General features: G+C 36.9%; 2 protein-coding genes and 1 non-coding gene across 3 annotated transcripts; 2 read left to right on the top strand and 1 right to left on the bottom strand.

The window, feature by feature from the left end:
* Positions 1-2,890: 2,890 nt before the first annotated feature.
* Positions 2,891-2,963, top strand: Trnak-cuu. The gene has a single exon. It is a non-coding gene; the product is annotated as a tRNA-Lys (tRNA).
* An 8,744-nt stretch (positions 2,964-11,707) lies between these two features.
* LOC115624911 lies at positions 11,708-13,495 on the bottom strand. The gene is made up of 3 exons (XM_030519760.1): positions 13,337-13,495; positions 11,943-12,614; positions 11,708-11,876 (listed from the first exon to the last, which is right to left on the bottom strand). Exons 1-3 carry the CDS (start codon positions 13,425-13,427, stop codon positions 11,866-11,868), a joined length of 774 nt encoding a protein of 257 aa, XP_030375620.1. The 5' UTR covers positions 13,428-13,495; the 3' UTR covers positions 11,708-11,865.
* A 3,070-nt stretch (positions 13,496-16,565) lies between these two features.
* On the top strand, positions 16,566-17,072 carry LOC115624912 (zinc finger CCHC domain-containing protein 7-like). The gene is made up of 2 exons (XM_030519761.1): positions 16,566-16,930; positions 16,989-17,072. Exons 1-2 carry the CDS (start codon positions 16,577-16,579, stop codon positions 16,995-16,997), a joined length of 363 nt encoding a protein of 120 aa, XP_030375621.1. The 5' UTR covers positions 16,566-16,576; the 3' UTR covers positions 16,998-17,072.
* The last annotated feature ends 3,991 nt before the right edge of the window (positions 17,073-21,063 follow it).

The following is a 21,063-nucleotide window of genomic DNA, read 5'->3' as shown; positions in this document are numbered from 1 at the left end:
TTGCCTAGACAATTAATTTATAGTTGAAAGGGAAAACAGTAAAGAATTTTATACTAAATCTAATATTTAGTTAAATAAAAAACAGTGCCAAAATAACTGAAATACGTTTTTAAATATATTCGTACTTGATTATTGCATGTACCTGGGATGTGTATCCATTATATGTACTTTTTGGCGGTGCCTGGCTTATGCGCTTAGCTCGAAAACTCTCAACACTAATTGCTTCACGCTTTTGCAGTATTTGTTGATTTTATTCCGCTGCTGTTCTTTATAGCCAATGTGTAGATATGAATGTAAATACATTTATGTACATTCTTGCATATGCGTGTCATTAGTATACCTGTACTCTACCAGTCAAAAAACACAATTTTCTGGCAATGCAACAAATACTTATTCGTGGTAGGTATATAAGCAATTCCGTTTGAGTTACTTGTAAGCGTTTTTCTCCTCGTCGCGCTCCCCACTCTTTTCTCCTCTGTTGACTTTTTTGGTTATTGTTTTTTCGTTGTGCGCCTTTGTTCTGTTAATGTTCTGTTTTTTTTTGCAGTGATTTGAAATGCTTTGTTCTCATTCCATTCGTCGTTATAAACACACATTTGATCAAAACGACACACACACATGCATACGAGTACATATTCGTATTGATGCAGTTTTGTTTTTGCTTTGTGTTACTTTTGGGCTGTGGCTTATGGCTCATTTATATTATTCTTTTTTTTTTTTTTGGCAATTTCAGGTATTATCAGAATTTATTGCGTCTTTGGTTCATTGTGTTCTCAAAACACACAAATGCATGCACAGGTACACACACACACATACTCGTATATGGTATGTGTAGTATGTGTGAGTAATTGGTCTCAGTCTGATAGGTATTTAATTGAATAACAATAATGTAACCTGGGCAACATTTAACACATTCTGGAACATTCCTCTTCAGCTAAAACATTCGTATGTATGCACACATACATTTTCTATAGGAAAAGATGAAGTCTTGAAAACTGTAGGTGACTTCCAACATTAAAACAATCATCATTTCCACGTCTACAAGTATATTTCAAGCATTCGCAGCGCAGTTTCTACGTAATTATTATTTATTTGAATACTTCTCAATAACAATGTAGTCCTTAATCAACATCGATGTTCATGCACTTATCTGCGAGATTACACAATTACACAATCATCGCATTTAATTCCCCTAAAGAATTTATTTTGCTGATAGTTACTGTTTTGAAGTTAAATGGCTAGAATAATACTATTTTCGAATTGGTTAAAAATTAAATGAATTGGTAAGACTGCCTTGCTGTATACTATATGTAAGTACATATACTTGTACTTGTACTTACTTACTACTTGTACTAATATTCACATATTCAAATTCATACATATACCGATAAAATCAGAGCCTTTAAAGTTAGTCTCGCTTTCGGATTCGGTTCTGTCTACGCCCCAGACAACAGGGCGTATGCATAATGGATGAATCATACGCCATGTTCACGCGTATTAGCACACGCACACGCACACAACTGTCTGTCTGGCAAACAACAATAAATAATTTCGCACTTGCTAAACTTTGATTGTGTTTTTTTCTATTTTTTTCGGTTTATTTGTTGTGGCTGCGTAAAAGTGCGTGGCACGGCGCTGACTTTGACGTCGACGGCGACGCCAGCGTTGCCTTATCTATCGCCAGACTCAATGAACCGCCAACAGCGGCAGAATGAAATGGAAAAATAAATAAAATCGTACACTTAACAATAAACTAAACTGAAGAGCAGTAACAACAACAATCATGCGTATACTTCTGTATACGTAGTATTTATAATAAAGACATATACGCATGTGTGTGTGTACACAGATACAACCAAGAATAGCTACGGCAAAAATTTTGCCATAAATAGTGCCGCTGCTTTTGTTGTTGTTGCTATTTGTGTGTTGTAGTAGCTGCAGTCGCTTTCATCCAATCTACGCTGTTGTAGTTGTTGTTGCTATAGTTATTGCTGTAGCTGTAGCTGTGTTTGTTGCAGTTGTTATTCTTGGTGTTGTTGTTGAGAAAGGGGTACGAAAACCAAGCAAGCAATACAAAAACTATTGCGGTGGGTCAGGGTGAAATGAAATAGAAATCTATGAATAGTTGTGTGAGCGACGGCAGCGTTTATGTACAATGTACAATGTACGTTTGTATGTATGTATGTGAGTGTGTGATAGAGAGAGACTGAGTGAGTGAGTGGGAGACGAGCAAAGAACGCGCGTTGAATGAAATATACAATAGTATGAAATGAAACTAACTTGGATGTGGAAAAACATGGGACGACTGATTAGGCAAATAGTATAGTACATAGTAGACGGATTCAACGCGACGAAGCAAGTGTAATTAAGGTAAGGTAATTGCCATGTAATGGCTGCAAGCATGACAGAGAACAAGGTGCTGAGTGCAAGGTGGTAGCCAACAGATAAAAACCTACGCTTATCACAACTTTTAGTATAGTTCGAAGTGAACCCAATTAAATCAATTTGGCATTTTATCACGCCACACAAATGCATTAATCAATCAATCAATGGATCAATCAATTCTCAGCGCACTGGGAGGTCTCCTAATGAGTTTGACCCAAATGGGCCTCCATTAACAATGCTATAACCCAAAAATCGAAAACTAGATTACGCATACGCAACGTGACCTCAATTTCCGCAAGCATGTGGGCCAAAGGCATTTCTCGTTGGCCAAGTGTGGGTGTACGTGTATATACATATGTTTATATTTCATTATCGCCCAAATATTTGTGTATCTCTAGAATTCAGATTACATTCCACAATATATACATACATACATATGTATCTCGAATATTATGCGCAGGAACACACGCACCGAAGATGGTTTTTTGGAGCGTCCTCCTCAAGTGCCCGGCTAGCTCAGTCGGTAGAGCATGAGACTCTTAATCTCAGGGTCGTGGGTTCGAGCCCCACGTTGGGCGAGAACACTTTTTTTTTTGGTTTTAAAAACATATTTTCGGGTGTATATTATATAACAATTTATCGTGATCTTAGTCGAGCTCAGCTTCTTTTCAAAATGCGATTCCTGAACGAAAAATCATATTACAGCAGACAATTTTTCTGCTAAAAATCGCGCAAATTCCATCAGTGCGTCGTAGCTGCAATCTTCGTGTATGAGGCTGGTCGATAAAGCACAGCTCAAAGCACAGCTTATCAATAAAATTAAAATTGAAAAATATTTAGCTGTGCTAAAAGACGTACACGATTTCGACACTTGCACGAGGAAATTTGATCTGTATTTATCAATTTTTTAGCTCGTAACTTATGTTATTGATTCTTGCTTATAGACTCGATAAATCTTTGCAGATGGGGCTCAGTCTTTCAAATTGACTGCTGCAGACATTTGACAGACTCGATTCGGCAGACGTCTGATTGCAGACGTACACCATAAGTACGTTAACTTGACGCCGCTTTTGTTTGACGACAGTCGCTCAGCCCCTCTCAAATTTTTATGGAGAATATTCAAATTCATATTTTACACACTAACAGCGATGACGGGTTCACTTTTCATTATATAAAGAGTTATTTTAAATTCGAAAATGCTGATCTCAAAAACCATTAGTTATGACCTATTCACTTTAATAATACACACGTAGTATGTATTTTTACACAATTCATTCAATAGTGGCCTTTGAAAGCAATTTAAAGCTTAAATACTTGAGTAGGGCCACCTTTATAAGTTATACGTTATACGGACATTCGTAAAAGGACAGTGGAAAGACAAGTTTGCTGAAACAATATTGATATTTGGTGTGGTCATATTGACTGATTCACTAAAGCTCTTTTCAGCGCTTTCAAGGGTACTCAAAGATTCTTCCGCATTAACTAAAATATATTTAAGAGTTCTGAAAGTCCTTTGTAGCTCCGATTATTCAATTACAATTATCATATAAAGTCAGCACTTTAAAAGTCGATTATACCTTAGGTAAACCTTATTAAAATATCTTATTACCATTTTATCACAGGTATCTTCTTCTTATGTTTTTATGTCCTGCAAACGAAGGGTTAAAAAGGTAGGTTTCGGGTTTGGGTAAAGTATGTAACAGCCATACAGACCTATATTCTTAATCAGCATGACGTAAGAAATAGATCTAGTCATGTCCATCCATCTGTCTGTATGACCACCTGGATTTCTGAAATGGCCAATTTTGGTATGCAGGCTCTCCTAATATCTAGGCAACACAAGTTTGATGATTTGGCGAGTACTACGGGAATTAAAGAATTATATTCACATAAGATGAAAGCTATTGCTATTGTTCGAACGAACAGTCCTACGTAGGACCTATTGAATAATTTGCATAGCTAAGTGTGTGTACATTCAATTAATATTTACAACAATAGAACCATTGATATCCACGGTTTCATCTTTCCTAATACTCTTACGTATAAAACACTCAGACAAAACAGAATTCCGATTTGTTTGCTAGAGAACTAAGTGCAACTTTCGTTTCCATGTTGATATATACGAGTATGTAGTGTAGTATTTGAAAATGTTTATGTATATTTAGGTATATACTTCTATGTATGTATGTACATGTATACAGTAAGGTTTTTGCACAACAAAGCGCGCAAAAAATATAATATTTAAAGCAGCAACAACATTTTGAATACAAAAATTGCTGTAGACAAAAGCGAGAGAATTGCAAATATTTGCGCAACGGCAATGCCAACAACAAAAACAAAAACAACAACAGCAACAGCAACAAAAACAACACCGATGGCGATGGCGACACGTTTTTGCGCTTCACATAACACGACTCGACGACGAGAAGGCGACTTTGATGATGGTTGGTAGTGGTAGTGGTGGTGGTTGGTGGTGGTGGTGTTAGTGTTGTTGTTATTGGTGTTGTGTTGGTGTTGGTGTTAGCGTTTGTGGTTGGGGCCGGTCCGAGTAGGGGGCGTCAAAGCGAGGGCGCGAAGCTGCAGCAGAGAGCACACAGACAGTACGCCAATAATAACAACAATGAGAACAGAATGGCATTAAAAATTTCCAAAAAAAAAACAAAAACCAAAAAGAAAACAAAATGGCTGGCGGCTGCAATGTACATACATACACACACACACATACATACACGTAGATGTGTATATTGAAATGCTGTCTGGTTTTTGTGGGCCAGACAGAGAGATGCAGGAGAATGTTGGGAGCAAGGTACAACATTCTGCCGGCATTTAAATGAAATTAGAATGAGAGTCATGGCAGTCAGGCAGTTTGTGTGCTTGTGCTATATGTACATACTATATATGTATGTATGTATGTATGTATGTATAACGCATTTCGCTTTCGCATGGCACAGATACAGACAGATACACACACACGAGCTCCAAAAATTCACACTCAGAGAACGAGACGAATGAGGCGAGAGCGGCACTTGATAGTGGGCAAGAAAGCGATGCCGTCAATGTCGTCGCTGTCGCTGTGGCTGTGGCTGTAGCTGTCGTTGCCTCTGCCTAGCCCTGACCCTAATTTGTTGGTAAACAAAATTGTACTTTAGGGCTCTTTACTTTTTGGTCTGTCATTGCGCCACACACACACACACACACACTAACACACACATGCGCACAAACCCAATCTATATTTGGGCGGCATATCTTGGGGCCCTTATCTTTCCGCTGTCATTCTCGAATCGACTCTAATCGACCAGTGTTTTGAATTCTCAGCAGGCTGTGAATGAACTCTCCACGACTGCTATATGGCGGGTTGTTTAGAAGCCAGCGGCGACCAACCGACAGACTGACCGACCGACCGACCGATCGCCCGCAAAACCACAAAGGTGTCAACGCTCGACAGTCACCCAGAAATTGTTGTTGCGCTGTTTTTCTTGCGAAATATTTTGCAGTCCCAAACTAGCACATTGACCCACAAATACAATTTTTTGTGATATTTTTCAAAAAATACAAATAAAAAATTGTTTCGCGTTCTTTTTGGGTTCTTAGCTCTAATTCACAATGGCATAATTTCATCATATGTACGTGTATATGTACATTCAGTTGTGTATGTGTGGAATGTTTGTATGAGTGCTTGAATTTTTACTTTTATTTTTTAATTTGTTGAACCTTGCGGATAAAACAGTATTGCCATGTGACGCATTTAATGCGCCCACTGCCGCTCCCTCGCCGTTTCCAACTGTTTAGATATTTTATGGAATTCGGCCTGTGCGGTTTTGGAAGTTATTGAACTTGTCTCGCATTTGTTGTCTTTGGAGATGGAACTGCAACTGTATTTGGAATACACATGTACAAACATACGTAGAAATTTATCAGCTTCTTCAGCTTTTATGAGATGCCGACTGTCAATGCTGATTTATATTTTTCATTTCATTTGCACAAGGCTACGAACTGCATGCCAAATTACGACGATTGAATCGTACTTGAAGGTCTGGCTGCTGAATACCCTAATTGGGAGTTTATGGATTTGCTAACGAACACTTCCAAAAATACAAATTTCGCGCTTTGTTGTGCATGGTTTTTGATTTACACTGCTTAATTGATAAAATAATATGCATGCTCTCCTCTTCGTTTTCTTTCGAAATTAATACGCTTGAAGACAACCAAATTTGAACTTTAATATCCTTGAGGGTGCTTTTTATGTGATTCATCAATATGAAATACTAGCGTCCCGCCTCTGCTTCCCACGGGTATTTTACAAAAAGTTTAGAAATTATAAATTTTAAAACACACTAATTCGCACGCATACACCCTTCTATTTGCTATGAGTTACTAAAAAAAAGTCAAATTTTAAACGTAGTTTGGATATTATTAATCTTTTAATGATTTTTTTGTACTTCCGATTTTTTTGTATTTCTTATTGAGTCAGACCTTCTCAGTTGGCCATGAGAAGGTTTGTCCTGCATTTCCTCGTCCTATTTCACATGCTCGGAAGGCTTTAATTTCTAAAAGCATGATTGGAATTCTGATTTTTAACTTCGACCGATTTTAGCCGGGTAGTGTAGCTTCCCAAAATTGAAAGAATCCTTTAAATCGGCACAGTAGTTTCGGAGCCTATTCAATTCAAATAAGCAAACAGACTAACAAACAATGAAATCTTTTCTCTTTATAATATAAGTACAGATATCAAAAGTATATAGGCTCGGTGATTTAGAAAGACAAGTCATGAATTGCTCTTGGTCTAGAAGTGGTGCTAGGATATAGTTAGCCTCGGCATAATACTTATCTGTGTCCGCAAAAAGAAGCTTTATCACGACAGACAAACAGACTGACACCACGATTTAGACTCGTCGCGCCATTCCTTCTTCCGCGGGTTCCCATCTTACACACCAAAATCATTATAGTCTTACACTTTATAAATGAAGATTTTCCAAATTACTATATAATGCTGGAAAGTTTATCATTTTTTATTGTATAAGAAGCAAGCATATCGAACAACTAAACCTTCTATCATTATTCTGTATAAGTCCATCTTTGTCATGCAAGAATATTTCAATACTCTGATATTCCATTTAGATTGTTGTTATCAAGAAACATAAGACAAGAAGAAAACTGTTTCCATTGTATCTAAATACATTTGTATCAACGCAGTCGATTATTTAGAATTAAGTGTTTGTGTATATATATGTCTGTGTGTGTGTGTGTGTATTAGTGAGTACATTATCTCAAGGTCGCCTTTGTGACGATGCCGTACACGTACAAATATTTATGCCAGTTGTACTCGTACTATGAGGTTTGCGCCTCATACGAATACACACAAATGTGCTTATCACGCCTGCTTTCTCGCGCTCCCACATGAATACATACATATGTATGTATGTATGTACGTATATACTTTCATTTTTTACTTTTTGCGAGAAGCGACTTTTGCTTTCATTTTTGCCAAAACAACCTTGATAAACTATTTTTATCAGTCAAATTATAGCGCTCGCCCGACATGGGGCAGCGGGAAATGCGGTCGGACCGAACCGCAGCTGCTGCATATTTGTTTGGGGTTAGTGTGCCAATTAACGATTAGATTATTTTGTTCTATGTAGGTTAATGACATAACAATTGTGCGAAATATTCAAAACGATTTTTAAATGCCATCCGTCGAGTGGTAAACAAATTATCTATGCAAATGTCATGCGCCAGCAAAGAGTAATATTCGTGATGAAACTGTAAGTTGCGGACGGGCTCGTGGGTGGTGGCTCACTGTGCCTAGGCAAGTTTATAAATAATACAGTTTTGCATACAGTTGCACAGTGCACTGCGTCAGCAAGAACCTGGCCACTGTTGTGTAAGCAGTTATGACGGTGCGGGCGAATGTGCGAATGGGCGTTTGGTTACGGGGAGACACGCTCAAATAAATTGAAATGCTAAGTAGAGCGAATGAAGTGGAAGATGCGGGCTCTCGACTATCGGTGAAGTGTGGGTGGCACCTGCAGCCTTGACCCAAACACAAATAGGCAGTTTATAAAAATTTACGCATGGAGATAAGTTCGGAAAAAGGCAGGTTGAACGTGTGCTCCACAAAATGCATTGTTTATATTCAAAATCTGCCCACTAAATAGTATTAGTAGAGCTTATTAGAAACAGCATAGAGAACAAAAGGCAAGAATGTATTGCTTATATTCAAAATCTGTCCAGTAAATAACATTAATATAATTTATTTGAAGCAGTAGAGGATCAGCATGCTTTAAGAAGAAATTCACACTAACAAGAGCTTAGATCACAGAGTCTAAGGAGAATGTTCTTATTGCTTAAATAATTATTTTTCTAGTATTTCACATTAACAGCGGTATAATATGATCAAACATAGAAGCTTTAAAAGAACTTTGCATTGCTAGTAACCATCCATTAGATCTTGCCGACATCAAATCATCCTTCCTTCTTTATTCATCTTGACCCAGCAACAGGGCGGAATTTTCCATTAATTTCTAACTAATATTTACGAACTGCAGCATCTAAATTCACATAATTGTTTATAACTTAAGCAATGATGATGACGATATATAAACCATTGGAGTGGGATTCAAACGGGGACTAATAATAAAGCCCATCAAAAATGATGAAAAATTTGTTTGAATCAATAAATATAAAAACTCTGAAGTGGCGTTTTAATACCTCTCGATTTGTGCAGACAAAAAAATCATAAAATTAGCTGCAATATTAGTACATATAGGGTGCTGACATCATAAACTGATGCTTTCTATCGCTTCTATGTATGTAAGTATTTTCTGGGTTTCATGAAATGCCTATACATATGTAGGGACAGGGTATTTCAAAGTCTAGGCATCCGCCTTTAGCTTTTCTACATGTTGTTTTCTGATAAAATAAAGCCTTAGATCTAGAATTTACATAAATAATTGCCAACAAACATTAGGTATTTCAAAAATGTCTGCGAAAGGGTCTTGTGCTCTTAATTAAAATCATTTATATCATCCAATATTATTTTATTAGGAGTAGACATGAGTATTCTATACAGTTCTTCGGGTCTTACCTAAATATCTGCTTGTGGACATATTGTGGAATTGTTTGTATTGCAAAAACCATAAATCTAAGTTAACAAATTGACAATAAAATGCACAAAACCCAATTGCCACACGTACAAGTACTTGTGCGGCCGGGCAAATGACCCAAAAATAAGAGAAACCGTAAAAAGCGCAGCCAGCGTCTTCCAACTCCCCACCATCATAACAATGCAATCAAAACACACACACACACACACAGACAAATACAAACACTGTCGCCAATTCCAAAGCACAAACCAAACATGGCGTCTGTCAATACGAGTATATATGTATGTACTTGTACTGTATGTATGTATGTGTGTATGTAAATAAGCGCGCGATGGGAGAAAGCAGGGAGGAGGAAAGCAGAGGACCGTCGTCTGGCATATTGCCTATATAGACGCGCATTTAACCTTGAGCCGCCGACTGATTACAAAATTGCAACGATAACTGCCACTGACCTTTTCTGTGCCGCTGCGGCGGCTGAAGCTACAACAACAACAACAACAACCGCGACAACAAAATGGCATGGGAGAAGCTTGATAGGCCCACAACTTGGAGTCACATGTTTCCTGATCAACGAATGATGACAGCATTTTTGAAAAAACATTATTACACCTAATTCTGTTTTTACACGGTAGATTGGTTCCAGAAAAACTCGTGCAAAAAGAGACATTGATCACATGTTATTTTAAATCGTGCTAAATGGAATAATGAGCAACGATATACATATAACTTTTTGAATTTTCAAACCGTGTTAAGTCAAAGCCGTGTAAAAAATACCGTGTAAAAACAGAATTATGTAGGTGTATACCCTCTACCTAAAAGGTACAAAGGCTATGTTAGGTTTGCGCAAAATAAAAAATGTAACAGACAGAATAAAACACTTCCGATAAAGTATATGTACATACATATGTATATTCTTGTTCAGCATTAGCATTAGCAGTCTCTTGAACATATATAGACTTTAAGAACTGAATACACCACAATTTTATGTGTCCGCAGTTCAAAGGTATTTACAAATTTTTTTCTTCCCCCAGTACAGAAATTGTCAATACTGTCGAGAATGCGGGAGAGAACCTAAAACTTAAACTTTGCATTCGCTGATTCGTTTGATTTGATTTGATTCGCTACTGATTGTAAATTTAATCTTAATCACAAACTGCAGCATAGAGTATTCTATATGCACGATATCTACTCGTAATAAATATGATAACAATGATACTATTTTTGTACACTGTACCGAAAAACGGACAAAACGAGGGGCAAGTGCGACAAAACAGACCCAAGGATTTTTGATCAGTATGTTGAATCGAGTGGATATAGCAGTGTAGATACTCAAGGAAGCTTAGGAAGTTTCAGGGCTTGAATTACCTGACTTGGTACTGCTATTTACTATAAGTTATATTTATACTCTAACATCAAATGTACAAGAGTATATTAGGTTTCCGGGAAGTGGTAAATGTAACAGAAGGCAGAAGAGGCTTGGAAGACCCCACGAAGTGTACATAGATCTAAGAGACTATAAGAGATAGAGACATCAATAATGCTTCATGTTTGTACGCTATACGAATTTGTTTTGTTTTTTTTTAACACCCCCCACTTTCCTGCTAATAAGGGTTTCCTTAACGCCGTTCGTGTAATCACCATTATCTCTATATAAGACCCAGGGACAACATTTTTATTCCAAGATACAAACCTTATATGAATACGCAATATTCCTCCCTTCCCCCTCCCCCCTAATTAGTGATTTTCCATAACTCTCTTAATTTTTGACAATTTTCACTGAACTTGGCCAATATCTCCAGTTAATAATTATAATCCTGTACGCTGATTTTAAAGGAGTTCTAGCCATATATGCAATCTCTGCCTAAGCTCTGCCCGCAGCTGCTGTTATTGGCGCTGTTTTGGCGCAACTCTGTACTGCATACATGTTCAGACACGCATAGAGTCACATAGACACAATTTCCATGTTAATGTGAACGGAGTTTGAATAACAAGGGCGGTAAACTCGATCAAACATATTTGTACTTATTGTTTGATATTGTTAAGTTTTCAATTTCTATAATTATTCTACACATATGTACAGAGTATTTCAAAGTCGGCACATCCGCCTTTGCTTTTCCACATGTTTTGTATAGATTTGGACTGACTTTGATCAGACATAGTGAAAATTACCAACCTGTTACAATGAATATTTGAGGGTATTGAAAACTACTGTTAACAAATATGTGCTATTTAGATATTTATTGAATTGTAAAATAATATGTATACATACATATTTCATTGCTTTTACTTAAAATTTTTTTAAACTTTTTCTTTAACCTTTTTTCGTGAATGAATGCTGCTTAAGGAATATTTTTAAACGTAATACAAAGTGCGAATATCACATCAATCCTGTGGGACGAGATAATGCAGAGAGTCAATCAAGTTTATTTCAATAAATGACCATTCAATACTCACCCTGCAATTTCGCCAGCTGCTCGGTGGTCATAACAATTGGTATCTTGGAGTCTTGATTGCCGTTTAGTAACAAGTTGGGATCGGCAATAGGTCCCATATAGCATTTGCGCATTTTCAGATATTGCACCCACACATTTAGAGGTCCAATGCTTTCCTGAAGCTCCTCTCCGCCAGATTCGCGCATTTTGGGCTCAGTAAGCTCCTCGTTGACAAACACCTGACGCGTCAGATGTATATGACGGTTGGTAATATAAATGTTCGACGGGCAATCCACGTGTTCCTGCACCATTTGAGTGAGTCCCTGAATTTGGTGTTCCTGCACCACCGTCCGCATGTAGTTCTCACTGATCAGCTGAATGTTGCATTCACGCAAATCTGTTAGCATCGCCTCCAATGTGCAGTTTCTCTCGCGCAGATTCGAAATTTGAGCAGCCAGCTTCTCCTTGTCCGACTCGTACATCTTAAGCGTGCGCTCCCACTCATCGTTAATGGCTCGCATATCACAGATGCGCTCCCGCGACTTAATATGCGCACACAGATAGCGCTCGGACAGATCTGTTATTTTGGAGAGCACGTAGATACAAGCGAAAATCCAGAAAAAATTCTGGTACACATCCAAAAAGCTGCTGCGGCAGCTCTCGTCCAGAGAATCGCTCAAGTTGTTCTCCATATCTAAGGTTTCGTTGGACCACATGATAGCAAATTTCAAATTGGTTTTAGGGGGCTTGGTTTAGCTGTTGAGTTTCCTCGAAATTGTGTTGATATACTTATATGTGTGCGTGTGTCGGCGTAAATAGTTTTAGAATTTATATTTACTTAGGGGGTACAGACGGATTTTTCTCTATCTAATGCCAGGCTAACTGTGTTCCTTCAAAATTACACCCAACGGAATGAGCCCTAAAATTTATGTCTGCGACAGTTATCAGGCTCTTATGGACCTCTATAGATTGTGTTATACAATTTTAAGCTCACATAAAAATAAACTGATCATAGGGGAAGCTCAACAAAATAAAGCCCCACGACATGGTAAGAACTGTTTTTTTTTTTTAATTTCTTTGTTCTTTTTTTAATATATTATCGATCAAATCTTAACTAATATTTGTAAAACTTTACCGATTGAGTTGATAGAATGTTACACATACATAAGTAACTCTAAAAGTAACCCTAATAAATAAATATATAAAAACATAATATTAAGTATCAGACACTTTGATGTCAAAGATTTACACTTTGTTTTGAATATTATTTAAATATAAAATCAGTAAATAAATGTTTTTAATTAAATTTACGCTATTTACTATATACTCAATTCAAATGCGACATACATTTTGAATTGAATGTACAAATAATCATTTGTAATCATAATCTGTGTAGTTTTTTGAGTGTACACTTACCAGATGTTGCAAACAGCCCACAGTATTGAAGCACTAGCCAAGAGATTAGGGATAGGCACAGAGTAATTACTAAACTTATGGTGTCCAACATCTTGACTTGGCATAGCCTTCAACTGGCTTAAAGAGTTTTGTACAGAGAATTTTGTTAACGTTGCAATTTAAAAATATGTTCAAATTTATAAACAGACTAACGATGCCACTTGTGCAAAGCTTACTAGTTTACGAAAAAAAAATAGAGAAGCCCGGCAGTGAAATACCCTACCAATCAAAGTCCCTACTGCCAATCAAAGTCCCGCCGTTGAGTTATACTGGAGCGAAATGGTATAGCTAATGACTTTTCTTAGAATTGACCGATTTGGATGAAATTTGAAACAAAAGTAGAGACTTATGTATTAATTACGTGTTCTTTGTTTTTCGGCCAGTATTGACAAAGTCTGTGAACAATTCAAAAACTAAACTAAACTCGCATTTTCTTATTGAATGTGGGCTCAGCTGTCTTTAAAATTCAGGCGATCCTCCAGACAGACGAAAATACGAACATGGCTGAATCGATTTCTCAAGTCATGCTGATTACGAATACACCTAACCCTCGCTAAACATGGAGTTGCGTAACAAGAAACCCTGGTGTTAAGCGAAATCGTGTTAAATCGTGTTTTTTATTATTCTCCAACTTCTTTCGTCTAAGATCGAGGTTTTCATCGTGTTGAAAGAGAAAATATTTAATCGCGTTAGACCGAGTTCGTATTAAAAAAAGGCCGTGTTAAGCTAAGGATAAGTGTAAAGCAAAGCCATCTTAGATGAATATGATCCGACACGAATCAGTCTCTGTGTCCTTTAAAGTATTTACCGTTCCTTTCATTATGAGGAGTTGATAGACATACCCATCTCTTTGACCGGCTATACATCCGTCTGTCTTATATATAAAATATAACGATGCTCTGGATTCGATCAGCCCTAATTTTAGTTTCTTTATGGGTTTAGGATGTAATTTTCATTTCGGATTCATCTCAAATCGTGTTCAAATTGTCTTGTCTACTGCATTAATGAATTCCTAGCCATATTAGTTTTAATTTAATTCGCTGCCTCTCTGCAGTTATATACTCCAAGAAATCCTAAACGAGACCTTGTCCCTCACAGACTTCCAGACTGTGCAGCGCGACAATCGTCAAGTCTTTGTCTCACGCGACATGTGCCGACCCAATTGGAGGGTCGTTTTATGCAAATAAATGAGAGAAAACGCAGTCGAAAAGCGAGAAATTTATTCTTATTAAGCCGAAATGTTGCGCCATTTCGTGTTAATCAGAAATTGTAATAACTCATCATGCCAGACGGTCCGCAGACAGCTCCCGACGGTCTGTCAAACGTTTTATTTGTTGTGGGTTGTTCGTGGGTCTGGATATGGGGATATGGGGTAGGGGTCTGTCTAAGCCACAGCCATTGTTGCTCGGTAATTTCATGAAGCGCATATGAAATTATGTTTAATTTTGTTATGGTTGGACTAATAATTGCATTAAATTTGTTGTTGTGGCTTCTGTGCTTGCTATTATTATTTAGACGCGACGACACCGCACTGATTTTTCATAATTCGGCTTTAGGTGGTCTGTACACGCGCCTCGTTTGGAATCTTTCCCACTTTGCTGACTTAATTAGGTAAAACTTTTGGTATAAAAAGCCAAAATGAGTGACAACAACAACAACAACAACAACAAAACGCAAGTGTGGAGTCGTGGCGTTCATTGAACTGGCGGAGCATGTGGAGAGCAGAGACAATGGCGGGGCCTAAGGTCCCCAATTGGCAGTAAGGTTGCATACGAATATGTATGTAGTATAAACATGTATAAAAAATACTCGCACGAATATATCTGCTCATATTTGAGGTGATTCATGGCCAATATGAATTGAAGCTAGCGGAAATGCGCAATTTGTGCATACACGAGTATTTGTTTATTGATAAAAAAGCATGCATGTGGATGTGCAGCGAGGTAAATAAATATATATAAATTATGTCTGTATATAGTATTAATAAAAAAGGTTCCATATATGTTACTATTGTAGCAGGCCGTTACTCTAATCACCGTAGAAAGTAAGGATGTATACACTTTTGTACTTAGTATAATAAGCATTAGTGTACACACTGAGAGCATTCCCGCTCTCAGAGGTACACAAGACATAATTAATAAAGAGAACATCACTTTTTGATCGTTCTTTGTACAAGACAGTTGTGTGTAGTGCTTTGTGTAAATAAATACTTACAAACATATATATTATTGACCTGACTTTACTACTAAAATCTCAGAAGTGGGATAGTAACGCGCTATGAACGATACAATTGATGTAAACACATTTTCAACACAAATCTTAAAAAATTGGCTTAACGCCTTGGGTAAATCAACAATGGGCTCAAAAGCAGAGCTGGTCGCCCGACTCAACAATATTGAAAATCGTGGCGCATACCCTAAGGAGCCCCAAGCCCAAAATATGGATGAAAATTTTTCACCCAGAAATTCCGAACTTTATGAAAAACAATGTGAAAGTGCCAACGATGAATTGCGTCCCGACGCCAATAGTTCGCAACATTGTGTGCAGAGCAACAACAATTCCCACGAAAATCATAACGGGACCAACATTCCGACGCAAAGCGAACAACAGCGAGCCCTCAACAACAGCGAAGGCGCCGATCACGATGCCAGCAACAGAAGCGAATCGTCAGAAGTAATGCAAGAAGACGAAAAAAGAGAATTGTTACAGTTACGTGCCGAATTAGAAGCAACACAGGCAAAGTTTCGTTTACTTGAGTTAGAGCTGCGAGCAAAATCATTTGACGATGATGGCAATGCTGTTGCTGCCGAAAACTCTTATGCTCTCTTAAAACCAAAACAAATTGAGAGCGAAGAGAACAAATTTACTCCGTTGCACAGTTTTACGTTCGCAAAAGAGATAGTGGTGGACTTCGACGGCAAGTCATGCGTGCGTGCTTGGATCACACAAATAAAAAATATTGCACGCGCCTACAATATTAACGACAACTATTTACGCATGTTGGCCATATCTAAGTTAAAAGGCGCTGCTCAAGTCTGGCTACATGCAAGCCCGGCTCGGATGTCAGAGTCTCTCGACGATTTGTTTGCCCAATTGACTCTGGCATTCGGAGGAAAAATATCAAAGGTGGACATCAGACGAAAGTTCGAGACTCGCAAATGGAAAGCCGAAGAAAATTTTTCCTCCTATTTTGATGACAAGATGACTCTTTCACGAGAAATAAATGTTGATGATGACGAGCTGCTGGATCAGATGATCGAAGGAATTCCGCTGGAAAGCCTGCGTGTACAGGCGCGCATCCAATGCTTTTCCGACCCAACGCACATGCTACGGGCCTTTGCCAATGTGCGTCTACCAGTTCGACCAAAAATGAGTGATGGCCCAGAGAACAAGTACGAAGACAATGTTCGCTGTGCCAACTGCAACTGCAGAGGCCACTTCGCCAATGTCTGCAAGAAAGCCAAACGCGAACGAGGCTCATGCTATGCTTGTGGCAAACTTGGTCACCTTGTTGCACAGTGCCCTGAGAGGAAGAGCGTCGTCAAAAACAATTATGTAAGATATTTTAAAATTTTCTTCAATAACCCTGATAATGTTATGCCATTGATTTCAGAATGCCTAATAGACTCAGGAAGCCCTGTCTCATTAATTAAGATTTCACTTATCGACGAAAAAATTATATTGGATTCAGTTAACGATTTATATTTTGGCATGAATACAAGCCACATTAAAACATTTGGAAAAACACAATGTTATGTATTAAAAGGAACAATTAAAATTTATTTTCATTTAATTGTGGTGGCTTCTGAGTCTATGGGGTATAATGTTGTCCTTGGCAGAGACTTTTTAAGCGCATGCGATTTACGTTTAAGCCCAGATGCTTTGAATATGGTTGCTTTAAAGGAAAATTTCAATAAACCTATATTAAGACAGCAAAAATCGAAATCCAACACCTTAGAATCTAATGTTGAGGCTTCAAACAACAAAAATGTTCATAATAAGCAAGAAATTGAAAATATTTGTAAGCCCATTGATAAAATTAAAACTTTTACACAAAGTATAGAAACAAAAGATCAATTGTTAGATAAAACTGAAATTAAAAGCGATAGCCTAAACAACGAGATCGTTAGTACAATTGTTAGAAATAGATCGTTAGATAACCAATCGTCAACAGAAATTGTTAGTAAGCTTACTCCAAAAGATAAAATTGTTGCGTCAAATTTAGAGTCAGTTAAACCATTGTTAGACAATTTCGAGAGAAAAATGTTAGAAATCAACCACTTATGCAATGAAGAAGTAGAGTACAACATAGGTAAAAACATAAGCCACGCCTTTCGGCTGCAATTCGTTAAAATGCTTGAAAACGTTTATCTTAATGCGAAACGCCCGTTCGCTCCGTTAGTAAAGTGTGAATTAAAAATAAGTCTTAACAATTCGAAACCGTTTAGTTGCTCACCAAGACGCTTATCATATATGGAAAAAGATAAATTACAACAGTTACTAGATGAATACTTAGAAAAAGGATTTATTAGACTAAGTGATTCCGAATATGCTTCACCCATTGTATTAGTAAAAAAGAAAACAGGTGACTTGCGAATGTGTGTAGATTTTAGAAAACTAAACAAAATTACACTGAAAGATAATTATCCCTTACCATTGATAGATGACCTTTTAGACAAATTGGTAGATAAAACGGTGTTCACAAAACTTGACCTCAAAAATGGGTTCTTCCATGTGTTTGTCAACGAAGAAACAGTTAAATACACTTCCTTTGTCACACCATTAGGCCAGTTCGAATGGTTAAGAATGCCATTTGGCCTTAAAAATGCGCCTTCTGTATTTCAACGATTTGTTAACAAAATTTTCTCCGACATGATTAGAGAAAACAAGGTCGTCGTATACATGGACGATATTTTGATAGCAAACAAAAATATTACCGAACATTTAGATACCCTCAAAGAAGTTTTTAAACGGTTAGTTGAAAACAAACTTGAGCTTCGAATAGACAAATGCGAGTTCTTGCAACAAAGTGTCAAATACTTAGGCTTCCTAATAACAAAAGACGGAGTAAAAGCCAATGATAAAGGAGTCGAGGCCATTCAACATTTTCCAACGCCAACAAACGTGAACGCGGTACAAAGCTTTTTGGGCCTTTGTTCATATTTCAGAAGGTTTATAAAAGATTTTTCTACCGTTGCTAAGCCTTTATATGATATTCTAAAGAAAGATAGACTTTTCCGATTTGGCCTCGATGAAATCAATTGTTTTAAAATGTTGAAAGAGAAATTGACACAAGCACCAGTTCTATCAATATACAATTACAAACACGAAACAGAACTACATTGCGATGCCAGTTCTCTAGGATTTGGCGCCGTACTAATGCAAAAGAAAGAAGACAAAAAATTGCACCCAATTTTCTATTTTTCCAAAAGAACAACAGATGTCGAATCAAAATACCACAGCTTTGAGTTAGAAACGTTAGCAGTTGTTTATGCTTTACGAAGATTCCGAGTTTATCTACAGGGCAAAGATTTTAAAATCGTTACAGATTGTAATTCGTTAGCACTTACACTAAATAAGATTGAACTTAATCCTAGAATTGCCAGATGGGCCCTTGAGTTTCAAGATTATACTTATGAACTAGTCCATAGACCTGGTACACGTATGCAGCACGTTGATGCTCTAAGCAGGTGTACAAACATAATGACCGTTCAAACAAATAGCTTTGAGGACAATCTAGTTATATGTCAGGCAAAAGATAGTAAACTGAAAGAAATTAGACAATTTTTAGAGAAAACAGAACATAAATTGTATGAGATGCGCAACGGAATAATATATAAAAAGTCAAATGATAATAGATTGCTATTTTATGTTCCAAATGAAATGGAAGATCATGTTATGTTCAAGTACCATAATGAACTTGGACATGTAGGTAGAGACAAGATGATTGAAGCTATAAAGAAAAGCTATTGGCTTCCTAACCTTAAAGAAAAGTGTTCTAAACATATCGAAAACTGTTTAAAATGCGTCTCATTTTCACCAAAAACAGGAAAAACAGATGGATTTATGCACAGCATTCCTAAAGGTAGTGAACCATTTGATGTTATACATATTGACCATTACGGTCAAGTAGATGCAGGAAGAGCTAATAAATATATATTAGTAATAATAGATGCTTTCACTAAATTCGTTAGATTATATGCAACAAAGACAACCAATACACAAGAGGTAATTCGATCATTAAAAGACTATTTTAGAGCATACAGTCGTCCGAAATGCATTATTTCAGACAGAGGTTCTGCTTTTACTTCCGAGAATTTCAAAAACTTCCTTGAGGAATGCAATATCAAACACATTAAAATAGCTACAGGATCACCTCAAGCAAACGGGCAGGTAGAAAGAGTTAATAGAAGTCTGGGTCCAATGATAGCAAAGTTGATAGAACCAGAAAATGGTTTGCATTGGGATCTAGTTGTAGAAAAAGTCGAACATACATTAAATAACACACAGCATCGAAGCATAAAACAGTTACCCAGTAAAATGCTATTTGGAATAGAACAGACAGGGAAGGTCATAGACGAGCTAAGGCAGAAGCTAGAGGAATTAGATAAAACTGTTTCGGAAAGAGACTTAAAAAATATACGAGAAAATGCTGAAGAAAACCAGAAAAGGGCACAAATGTATAACAAAACATATGTAGATAGAAAAAGAAAAAAACCAACTGAATACAATGAAGGAGACTATGTAATGGTTAAAAATTTTGATTCTACCGTAGGTGTAGCAAGAAAATTAATTCCAAAACACAAAGGCCCATATGTTATTGCAAAAGTTCTAAAAAATGACAGATTTCTTCTGAAAGATGTCGAAGGATTTCAAGTCTCTCGCAATCCATATCAAGGTGTCTGGGGTATACACAATATAAAACATTGGATACAAAGAAAAACCACAAATGTACAAAAGAGAAAAAAATATACCATAAATAAGAATTGTATCTCAAAACAAAAAACATTGTTAAAAAGAAAGTACAATAGAAAAAACCACCTTTGTCAATTTAAGCAAGCCTTCAAAAGAAAATGTCGTAGTGTGAAATTATGTTTAAGTAATACAATTGTTAAGTTAAGAAAATCTCTACTTCATGTTAGACATAAAAGAAAAAATACTGTTCTCAATAATAACTGTACGATCAGGAGATCTAGACGTAAGGATGGCCGAGTTGTAGCAGGCCGTTACTCTAATCACCGTAGAAAGTAAGGATGTATACACTTTTGTACTTAGTATAATAAGCATTAGTGTACACACTGAGAGCATTCCCGCTCTCAGAGGTACACAAGACATAATTAATAAAGAGAACATCACTTTTTGATCGTTCTTTGTACAAGACAGTTGTGTGTAGTGCTTTGTGTAAATAAATACTTACAAACATATATATTATTGACCTGACTTTACTACTAAACTATTTATTTGATCTACCCGGATCAACAATTATAGATTTGCAAAGATTTGATCAAAACAACGTTTTGTATTTCGAAAATAAATACTAACTTAACTTGACCGATTTGGATGAAATTTGAAAGAAAAGTAGATAACTGTATATAGATCGCTTGTATAAACTTTATGAAGCTATTAAAATGTGCAGTATTGACGAAATTCTGGGAGGGAGGGTGGTTTGATAAAAAAAAATAAAACTC

The sequence above is a fragment of the Scaptodrosophila lebanonensis genome, unplaced genomic scaffold, assembly GCF_003285725.1.
Source record: "Scaptodrosophila lebanonensis strain 11010-0011.00,11010-0021.00 unplaced genomic scaffold, SlebRS2 tig00000061-arrow-pilon, whole genome shotgun sequence".
Lineage (NCBI taxonomy): Eukaryota > Metazoa > Arthropoda > Insecta > Diptera > Drosophilidae > Scaptodrosophila > Scaptodrosophila lebanonensis.
This window is presented reverse-complemented; position numbering and strand designations above follow the sequence as displayed.